The 11,027-nt window shown below is 51.8% G+C and overlaps 1 protein-coding gene across 3 annotated transcripts; it reads left to right on the top strand.

Annotated features, from left to right (window-relative positions):
- Window positions 1-106: 106 nt before the first annotated feature.
- Window positions 107-10,977, top strand: LOC122381444 (proteoglycan 4-like). Of its 3 annotated transcripts, XM_043365601.1 has the most exons (13): window positions 132-174; window positions 360-456; window positions 1,026-1,247; window positions 1,626-3,155; window positions 3,511-3,742; window positions 4,228-4,386; window positions 4,652-4,858; window positions 5,147-5,226; window positions 5,634-5,811; window positions 6,176-6,677; window positions 9,814-9,954; window positions 10,168-10,320; window positions 10,678-10,977. In XM_043365601.1, exons 3-13 carry the CDS (start codon window positions 1,086-1,088, stop codon window positions 10,754-10,756), a joined length of 3,423 nt encoding a protein of 1,140 aa, XP_043221536.1. In that variant the 5' UTR covers window positions 132-174; window positions 360-456; window positions 1,026-1,085; the 3' UTR covers window positions 10,757-10,977. The 3 variants fall into 3 exon arrangements, with proteins under 3 accessions (XP_043221537.1, XP_043221536.1, XP_043221539.1); XM_043365602.1 differs by lacking the exons at window positions 132-174; window positions 360-456 and adding an exon at window positions 107-126; XM_043365604.1 differs by lacking the exon at window positions 360-456.
- The last annotated feature ends 50 nt before the right edge of the window (window positions 10,978-11,027 follow it).

Below are 11,027 nucleotides of genomic sequence, written 5' to 3'. Positions count from 1 at the left end.
TACTGGCGAATTGAGCGAAACATGCCTTTCCTTTTATGAAAGGGATCAGGCTAAAATATCTTCAATTATTGCCAGCTTGGTAAACGTGGTAACACACAAAAAATCAACAACATCGCCATTCGCCGTGTGGGGTGGAATTGGAATTGCGAAATTATTGATACCTACTGGGTGAAAGTCAGTTCATCTCATCTCATGATCTCAGCATTCACATTGCGTTGATGATAATGATTAATTGTGAGGCCTCTGATACCTCTGGGACTGGATTAGCGTATCAGTAGGTAGTATTTTTCAATGCAGGGGTCATGCCCATATTTTTGTTTTGTCAAAGCACTGCCACTCTTAACAGTTAACATTTACAGAACCAGACAACCAGCAAGATATTCTTGACTAAAAACATTGGGCCTCGGTAATATCTGGATTGCGTCAGCTAGCTGGCTAGCTGGCAATATGTGATAGGTACGTACCTACTGTGCTTTTACATATAAGCATAGTAGTGGATAGATATAAACACAAAAATGGCTTTGAATACAGAAATTGACAGAGATATTTAGTCTTTTATGCCTAACATTGATATATAATAAGCTCTGCTTGCACCAGCATACAGCGCCAGCTGGCAAATAATCCAGTCAGCACCACGGCTCAAAACATTGAGTCATAGTCTTTGAACATTTTTTTTCTGATTCCAGAAACTCATGCAAGTTCCCTTTAATGTCACTATCAATTTGAACAAATGTTTACTTTTTCTTTGCTTAGCTCTGCGGGAAACAATGTGTGGTTTATGTTTCATCAGAATTTATATACTTGTGGGATCTCTGTTCTGTATGTAAGTGTTGTGTTTTTCCAGATATTTGGGAGCCATACTCCAGCTAGCGTGTAGCGTGTAAGCTAGCTAGCCATACCCATGGATTTGTACATACTTCTGCCCCCCCCCCCTGGCCCCCAGATGGCCAGATATCTTTATCACCATCCTGAACAGTGAACACACACAGAATAATTGGTTGAAAGTTTAATTGATTTTGTTTCAGGAGACAAGCTATGTAGGTCAGTATTAAAATATAAATTAAATGATTATCTTGAATTAAAAAATGGATAATTCTGTAATTGGGTCTTTGCCTGAGGGATGGGTTATCAAGACATCTCGCTCTCAAAAAGGAAAAGAGTATTTCTGCAACCCCAGCAGGAAAATATCACTCTGGAGTCTTCCTGAAGTGCTGGCCTTTGAGCGTGGGCTCAAACAACTTGAAAATGTAAGCATGTTGTTTTAAGTGCTTTTATATTGTACTTTTATAAGCCACAAAATGATGGTACAGGTACTGTGCATGCAACCAGGATTTGATTGATTTGTTACTCTCTTTAACATGTAAAGTCACTGGTTATCTTTTTCTACTGATGTTTCATCAAGCATGAAATCACTTATTTGTCATTTGTGCATAACTGGCAATTCATTCCATGATAAACTACAAATACATGCAGGATACAAGCATAGACAGATCTCAATAGTGGTACTGATGTTCAATCTCAATGCATATCTGAGTTTTTTTAGAGCCTATGATGATACATTCAATGCACAGCATGAATGTATCTTTTTTCCTTTTACCATTGTAATGACAATTTTTGTGTTTCAGACAAGTCCATCTAAGAAGTTTAAGCCTGTGGCCAGTAATTCTGAGGCAAAAGATAAGGACCTTGCCAGCTCTGATACTGGTCCAGAAACAGCAGTGTCATCTAATGGCTGTACAAAACAAGAGCAAAAACCATTCAGAATGGTGTTGAAAGCAGCAAGAAAGCTGCCACTATCAAAGCCAACCCTCAAGGACTGCAATTCTGAAGCAGAAGTGTGCTACTCAGCTAGTGATGAGGCTACAGCAGCTAAGCTACCCTCAAAATATTTGAAACAGGATTCATCTGACAAAGTTGTCTCAAAGAAACAGAAAGGACTGTCTTCGCCAACATCATCGGGAAAACGATCTTTTTCAGACACATGCAAGGAAGATGAAACCACTAAACACGCTCAGAAATCGCCGCCTGGTAACAACAAGAAAAAGCCGGCGGTCGAAATCCGTGCATCTCAGGTGGGTGCTTCTGCATCCAAGCTTTGGGGCAAATTGTTTCCAGGAAAAACCAAAGTCACTGGAAAGTCTACTGATGACAAGACACAGAAGCAGACAGTCACAAAAGCATCACAGATTCAAGAAAGGTTAGCAGCAATCAGAGCTAGAATCGACAGTCAAAGCAATGCTTTCTCCAGTCAGTATATCGCTCCAAGCAGCAAACCGCAGTCCCCGGCCGGTGGAACTGAGGCACGGCGACCTCCTGAGAAGTCCGGCTCTCACTCTGCGCCACCGAGCAAAGCGGCGAGCTGTGCAGGCTCGGTACCGGCTACGACTGCTCAGGGCGCGCAGACCGGCGCCCCCTCCAAGGGAGCGGTCACCGCGCCGACACAGACTCCAACAGCAGGAGCGAAACGGGCTCTGAATGCCCAGAAAAGTGGCCTGGTGGTCAGCAGGGGTCCTCAGCTGTACGACGACATCCCATTGCCGAAAGCCAGACGCCCGGCGCAGGAACCTCCGGTGCCGCCTCTCCCCCAGCAGCCCAGCGCCGCACTCAAGCACTACACCATCCCGAAGCGGCCGCCTGTCTCGGAGCCGGGGGTCCCTTCACAAAGCGCCCCTCCGACTCATCCGTCCGCCGTGCCGGGGGCTGATGGGTCCGCTCCGTCAGGCTCTCCTTCTCGGGTGGCGGTGGTGCCGCCGCTCCCTCCCACCGCGCCGCCCGCTGACGGCTCCCCAGCGGCGGCGAGGGCGGCAGCCACGGCCTCAGCTGTGACAGAGGCCTCCTGGGTGAATGGCTCGGTGGGAACCAGTCAGCGGCGGCAGCAGCCTGCTACAGACATGACGATATGCGCGGAGACTGTCGTGCCGCCACTGCCGCCACCGCTACCCCCACAGCAGCCTCCATCTCAGCCTCCTCCGCCGCCGCCTCCCCCGGCCCCTCCGACGCTGCAGCCACCGCTCCCACCACCACTGCTGCCGCCTGCACTCCTGCTGCCGCCCCCGCCACCGCCCCCGCCCCCGCCAGAGGAGGAGGCGCTGGATGAGGAGGAACTGATGGAGCTGGATGAGCCGGACCTGAACGACGACCAAGTGCTCTCGCAGGTCAGTTCCCGCGGCTAAACAACGTTAAACGCGTAGACCACAGATTTAGAACAGTACTTGCGAGTTCACCTTGATTGGCGACCGAAAGTCGCTATGCGCTAGTGTCATCAGCAGCTGATGGTCGTTCGAACTCCGGATGGGTGTATGTTCTGATATTGCATTGGTTTCAGCTGCAGTTTAAGCCTAATGTAATCGAGACGCTCAGTCACATAATGCATTTGAACTTTTAAAATTAATCTGGTTTCTTTCATGTAAAATGTAAATTGTATTAGCCTAAATATGTTCAAAGCTGCTGTTTTTACGCTTTATGCGTGCGTTACGGTTCCGTTCATTGACACGTCCTCACTCCGGCCAGATCGCCTGTGTCCGGGACGCCGACGGTGGTGCCCCGGTCGCCGAGCTGCCCTGGAGTCACCAGCTCGCCTCCGCCGGTACTGGGGCTCCTCAGTCCGGCTGGAGTCCCACCCAGCCGGCTCCCCCGGCCGCCGAGCCGGCTGCGCCCACACACCTCACGGTTGTACTGGACACGAACGTGCTGATCCACGGCGTGGGCTTCGTGCTGGACCTGCGAGACTCGTTCATAGAGGGTGAGCACTCTTTAACTGTGGTTAAAGGTCGTGGAGTGTTATTTCAGGTTTGTCACGAGCCAGGATGACTGGTGCGACATGCTTTTGCACATACAAATTTGTTTGTGTTAGTGTCGGCCTCAGTCTTTCTATGTAGTTCTTGGTCCGATAGCACGCTCGTCATTCGTGTTTGTTCTTCGGAATCGACTTATGTATCATACATAGAGGGTGAGCACTCTTGAGCTGTGGTTAAAGGTCGTGGAGTGTTATTTCAGGTTCGTCTCGAGCCAGGATGGCTGATGCGACATGCTTTTGCACATAAAAATTTGTTTGTGTTTGTGTCGGCCTCACTTTCTAGTTCTTGGTCAGATAGCACGCTCGTCATTCGTGTTTGTTCTTCGGAATCGACTTATGTGTAATATTTTTTCTTGTTTTCCGATGAGATCGGTCCGTTTCCCTCTTCCGCAATGCTCTCCGTCATGTTGCTAATGTTTGTCTGTGTCCAGGTATGCGGCCTCAGCTGCTGATACCCTGGGTAGTCGTCCAGGAGCTGGATCGACTGAAGCAGGACGGGCCCTCACGTGACCCCACTGTCTGCACGAAGGCGCGCGCCGCCATCAATTTCCTGCTCGAGTGTCTCCAGGCGCGTCATCCCGCTGTCAGAGGTCAGTTACCGTAAAATCGAAGAGGTTACAGCCTACAGGTCAGGGTAATGATTAACCCACTATCGTAGGCTAGTTGTCATGATGTGAACGAGTTCACACGATAAAGCGAAAGATCAACTTGCTGAGATGCTGACCACTTTCGGATATTAGGTGGATAATCAGGAATTCAGCTACTTGCCAAGCTTCTGTTTTCAAACATCTGTTTGTAACTTTGCACTTCTGGGTATCCGATGATCCTGAGCTCGCCTTTGCCCGCGGCGCTCAGGCCAGACGACCGAGGAGGCGGCGGCGGCGCGCGGTCGAATGGAGGGCCGCGTGGCCGATGACGCCATCCTCGAGTGCTGCCTGGCGGCCGGCCGGCGCGACCACCTGCTGCTGGTCTCTGACGATAAGAACCTGCTGACCAAGGTGCTGCTGCACGGTCTGACCGGCGTCAACCGACAGCAGCTGCTCGAGAACACCGACCTCTGCGGTGAGTTGGGAGCGAGCGGGGTGGATAGTGCCTCCTGCGGTCAGTTGGGAATGGGATGGAGTGTGGATGTTGCCTCTATTGCCAAGTGGGAACGGGACGGGATGCACAGTGGCTCTGTCGTGAGACATGAGGGTGAAGGAAGAACGAGTTGGTCGCATGCAGCCTGGGCACGTTATGCCAGAGCATTAGCGTCGTTGTACCACCAGTTAATTGCTGTCGACATGTGTTGAGTATTGAGCGAGTAAAGAAACGATGTGATTTTGTCATCGGTAAACGCTGTATTGACAGGCATTACGGATGAGCTAACAATGACGGAAGAGAACCAGATCTGCTTCGCCAAGATCGTGCTGCGGAAAGTGCTGTCCTATGTAAGCTATTTTGTCTTGCCCGATGCCATTAAAAAAATGGGACGTAATTTCATTAGGAACATTTTTTTTCGTAGTGTTGCTAGTTGCGACGTGCTTTCGTTTCATCGTGCTTTCTACCGCGAATGTGCAAGAAACATTCGGCGTTCATGATAGGTTTCGATATTCCTTTTCTGACCTCGCCCAGATATGTTTGCTCCTCGGCTGTCTTCCCTCCATTTCCCGGGTTCCTAGCCTTCCCTGTCCACACAAAGGCAGTTTCCCTGTCGCTCTGGCGTTCCCTGACCTTCCCTTCCCTGACGTCCCTCCTCATATGGTGGCTGTTATTTCTCGCCGTCTGATTGCCCCTGTACTATCCGCCCGTGTCTCGCCGGCTCCCTTACTATCCCTCCCCACTGCCCGACCCCCAGGTGATCCGCCGTGAGATGGCCCTCACCTACGGCGTCGCGTGGCTGGCGCTGCCCGGTCTCCGCCGGCCCTGGTGGTCCCTGAGGGACCTGGTCTCGGTGGTCTGCAGCCACCGGACCGTGTTCAAGGCCGCGTTCGCAGACCGGTGGTCGCACTGGCAACAGGTCCTCAAACTATCCGGTGAGTTACTGGAGGGTACGTACCTTGCCGGTGTTCTTATGAAGGGGAGGTGCGTAATTGTGACTGAGGTTTATGAGATATTGCTGTGCCTTTTTTAGCATATAGCGGATGCATGTCATTAAGATGCGCCTCATTTATTTTGACATGGCATATCGGCTGTTAAATAGTTACCTACCTGATTACGGTAGTTGATGTCATATGTATGTAGAGTTGAACTTTGGATGTACCGCAGTCACGCCGCTCTTCCTCCCGGTCCTAGCCGTGTGACGATTCCCGGCCATCCTGACTGCTGGCTGGTCCTGTAAGCGCTGCCCCCGTTCCGTCTCAACCGGGTGTGTCTGACCGCTCCCCGCTGTCCCTCCAGTGCGTACGGTGCTGACTGCGGAGGAGCGGCTCTCGCTGTGCTCCGGTCTGGTGACGCTGCTGCCGCTGCTCCAACCCTCTGACCACTACCTGCCGCGGGTGCAGCCGCTGGTGGAAGCTCTCCGCTCGGGCGCCGCGCCGCCGGCCGCTGCGCTCGCCGCCCTGGGACCCTCCCTGGGGGGCCGGGCTGCCGCACACTCCGACCCGTCCCCTGCTCCGTCTGAGGGCGGTCCCTCCGACCCTCCCGAGGGTCGCGCCGTGTCCCTGGCGGCAGCAGTCCGGCAGCTGGACCGTCAGAACGGTGCCGGCTCCGCGGAGGGTCCTCGGCCGGGACCGGGCAGCCCCGCCCCGGCGGAGGACGCCGACAGGACGACCGGCACGCCGCCGCCACCCGACGATGATGACGCCGTGATGGGGTCCGGTGGAGAGTCGCAGCAGGACATGGACCCGGCAGAGGTGCTCGACCTGTTCCAGGCCGTGTGGAGATACGTCAACACGTGCTGGTAAGAGACCTGCTGCTGCTGGGGATGGACGGCGGGGCGGCGTTAAACATATCGATATATGCGTACTTTACTTGCCAGTTGCCACTTGATCGTTTTCACAATGATCGATACATTTATAAGAATACTAGGTGACAACGCATATGCCTTACGACTTGATGAGGACATGGCATGACTACATGGACTCGGATGACTCATGGCATGGACACGGATGACGACATGGATGGACACGGATGACGACATGGATGGACGGACATTAACACGCGCACTGCAGGGGGGTTGTTTTCACCCCCCCCCCCCCTGTGGTTTTTCGCAAATCGCGAGAAAACGGCGGCGCTACGCGCCGCCAAATTTTGCATACCTGTTCCCCCAACCTTTGCACACCTTGAGTAAAAATTTTGACCCCAGGTGACCTATGGTCAGGTCACAAGGTCAGGTCAAGTGACCCTACCTCGAAACGTAAATTTCGAAGTTTGCAATCCCACCAAGCCCACAGTTGTTGAGATATGATCTTGAGACCCACAGGAAATAGTAAAGTCATCACGAGCTACAACTTGTATATCTCGGAATTTTTATATCGATGACCTAAGGTCAGTTCATTTTTGCGACCGGCCCATTATAAGTCAATGGGAGAAATTTCAACTTACTCGGAATGCCATCCTATGACTTCAATACGCTCAGGATCATAGTATTACAGGTCCCTGTTGGTGATTTCACCGAAACATATCACTTATGACCTTTGGAAGGTGATCTCAAGGTCATCTTAGGTATTTTCCATTATCATGGAAACTCGCGACCGTCGTACCACTTCATAAGTCCGGCGACATAGATAACCCGAGTAATTTCCGGCCCATCTCTCTCCTGTCGGTGCTCTCGAAGTTATGTGAAAAAGTTGTTTGTATGCAGCTGTCGTCCTTTCTTGCTACTAATCACCTGTTGGTCAATTCGCAATATGCATATAGAGCTGCTCACTCGACGGAGGATGCTTTGACCGATGCTGTCGAGTGGATGACGCGGCGCATCGACGAGGGGGACATCGTAGCTGTAACTTCAATTGACTTGAGCCGCGCTTTTGATAGCGTTGATCACGACGTCCTCCTTACGAAACTCTGCTGGTATGGAATAGATCCGAATTGGTTCCGAAGCTACCTGTCTGGTCGGCAACAGGTAGTGAGAGGCGGGTCTCTATCTTTGCCTCTGTCTCACGGTGTTCCACAGGGCTCCTTAGTTGGTCCCATCCTCTTCAGCATCTTCACAAATGATCTTCCAGCATATGTTCCCCACGGACGCTTGGTTTCTTATGCCGACGATACACAGTTACTAGATTCCACCGACCCCGCATCTCTGTCTACCCTAAAAGCGAGACAGGAGGAAAGCCTCAGTGCTGTTCTCAACTACTTCACGTCAAACTCTTTGAAAATGAACCCATCGAAGACTAGCCTTCTCATTTCTAGCACCCCCCAGAACCTGAAGAAAGCCTCAGCTTTCCATTTAAACCTACCGGGACATGTACTCAAGCCATCTTCTCAAGTGAAGATGCTAGGTGTAACCATTGATCCCAGCCTATCCTGGGAAAAGCACATTTCCAGTGTCGTCAAAAAATGCAATGCCGTCCTTATTTCTCTCTACAAAATTCGACATCACCTCTCAGCTGATGTTTTGAAACTTCTCATTCAATGTCATGTCTTCCCCCACATCATTTACTGCCTCTCAGTCTGGGGCGGGGCTGTAGGTTGTCACCTCAAGCGGGTGCAGAAAGTCATTAATTTCGCAGCTAGAATCGTATCTGGGGCGAAACACCGTGATCACATTTCCCCCGTGTTGTCTGCACTGGGCTGGCCCAAAATCACGGATTTAGTCACCTATCGCGACAACATTCGTGTTTTCAGAGCGCTGAAGGACCCGCTCGCTCCCGCGGCATTACGCACTTTGTTCACAACACGGGCGGCTGTGTCTGCGCGCGCCACACGCTCCACGCTGTCGGGTGCATTAGAGTTACCAAATTATCGCTTATCAATGTCGAGACGAGCTTTTTCCTACCGAGCGGCAACCTCCTGGAACCACCTCCCACCCACCACCACTAGCTCTGGAACACACGCTGAGTTTCTTCGCCACCTTGCTGCCTAGCGCTTTTGCCTTCTGTCATATCCGTGAAAATTGTGACGCGCTGGCTGCTCTGCACTCATCAGTCTACTGCGGCAGTGTTTGTGCATGTGTGCGTGTACGTGTGTGTGGGGGGGGGGACGGGCTAGGTGTACCATGTCTTTTGTGTGTGTGATCGAATCAAATACTAAACCATGCAATGGAATGATTCGAAATACATTGAACTTGAACTTGAACTTGAACTTGAACCAGCGGTTTTTCTTCAATAACTTGAGATTGAATAGAGATAGAGACTCCGTTCGACGTTTATCGTGTTTTTCTCGTCAATGCGGATCGAATGATATGCAACAGGACCTATTTCGGTCAGGTCATGACCTTGACCTGAGGTCAAATTTTCAACTTGACCTTTCGAGGTCATATTATATATCATTCGATGCGCCTTGACGAGCTAAGAACGATGGCGTTCGAATCGATCCTCTGTCTTGTGTGCAAGACAAGTTATTCAAGAAAAACTACCGCGAAATTCCTGTTGTGAAAATCGTAACATTTTGTCTTCGGTGACCTCTGGTGACCTCGTTTTTGACCTGAGACAAAAATGACCTAGTATTTCCTCTAAATAACATCTCCACCTATCTAACGCCGTTTACCGTTTGTCGCTACGTTGCGCCGTTTTCGAGATCTCAGGGGGGGGGGGGGTTGTTTTCAACCCCCCCCCCCCCCTGCAGTTCGTGTTCGGCTCAGACCCGCTGCAGTGCGTGTGTTAATGAGGACATGGACTCGATGACTCGTTGAAGACATGACTTAGTGCTGATAATAACCCAAAACAAACATCAAATTTGGTTTCTTCATTCAGGGTGAAGTCCAGGCTTTAGTCGCATCAGAGTAACATTGGTCTCATCAGTCTCAGCTGGGAAGACGCGCCTGGTCGTTGGTTAGATTTCGCGTAGTAAGCGCTGCAGCTAACGAGTGACGGGTTCGAGACGGGCGCTGCTGGACCGCTCTGTTGACTGATATTCCCCCCCCCCCCCCCCGACAGCGGCCTGCTGCTGGATGCCGCCGGAGTACCCCATCAGTACGAGTACGAGCGGCCGTCGGTACCGCCCAGCCCAGAACAGTGCGCCGCGTTCCTCCCAGAGCTGGGCACTGCGGTACAAAACCTCAACGGTGCGCTCAAACGGTGAGAAATGGTGTTCAGTAGGTGTCTGTTGCCTTTCACATCTGCCGTTTGAGTTATCGGTGTGGCCAGGACATGACTGGCTATTTGTGTAGCGACCCTTTTACGTGTCAACATGTCTTACAACACGACAAGCTTGACTCGTGTCTCCAGACTGATGGTTGCATCAGTCGTTGTGACCTGTCCCATCTGACCCCTGACCTGCCCTGTCCCCAGGCTGATGTCGGTCTCGGTGGTGGCCCTCACATCTGACCACGCACCACTGGTGGCCGCGTGTGACGCGTTGGGTGCCCTGGTGGCCCTCGCCGGCCACGAGGTCACCCTGGCGCCTCTGAATCTACTCCGGTTCCTCCGCTCACCCGCCAACAGGTACTGGCCACCGGCCTCGGGAAAGGGTCGCAATGGGGTGCAGGTGCCACTCGAGACTTGCTGGGTCCAGTTTACGGTTTCACGTTGCTCATGCCATTCATGTAGAGCGACGGTATTATATTCGGCATTAATGCCTCAAAGAAGGCGCCTGAGCGGTGTTCGATTCATATATTATGCCGTGTATCTACCGATTATGGACAGTACGCTGGCTAATGAGCGGAGGCGGGGCACCGAATAGTGGTGTTTTTAGTGTGCCGGGTGTTTTTACCGGGCACTAAGTCGGTGTATCGAGAATTGGCCGCGTTTCCCGGTGACGTTCGGACGGCAGACTGACCCGGCGGCACCGGCGCGTTTCAGACTGCTGCTCGGAAAGGGTCTGGAGCAGCTGTCCGGCTTCCTGCACACCCTGGAGGAGCTGCACAGGATGGTCTCCTGACGACGACCCGCGCCATGCCGTCCCGTGATCAAACGTGCCTCGCACACGCACAGTACAAAGCCTCAGGCTCCCTGCATGTGATATGACCCAGTTCTCAAGTTCAGATGTTGATAAGTGCGCAGAGACGTATATGCAGGTTACCAGTGTGCTGTGATGACTGTTATTTATATTTGATATGGTCCAGACCTTGAGCTTGGTAATATACTATTGGGAAATATTGAGTAGGTAGTTTCTAAGCTAACATTTTGCGTCAACTACCCCGTGCTACATC

The sequence above is a fragment of the Amphibalanus amphitrite genome, unplaced genomic scaffold (assembly GCF_019059575.1).
Source record: "Amphibalanus amphitrite isolate SeventyFive unplaced genomic scaffold, NRLGWU_Aamphi_draft 000120F_arrow, whole genome shotgun sequence".
Lineage (NCBI taxonomy): Eukaryota > Metazoa > Arthropoda > Thecostraca > Balanomorpha > Balanidae > Amphibalanus > Amphibalanus amphitrite.
The sequence above is the reverse complement of the archived record's forward strand: the minus strand, read 5'-3'. Positions and strand labels throughout refer to the sequence as shown.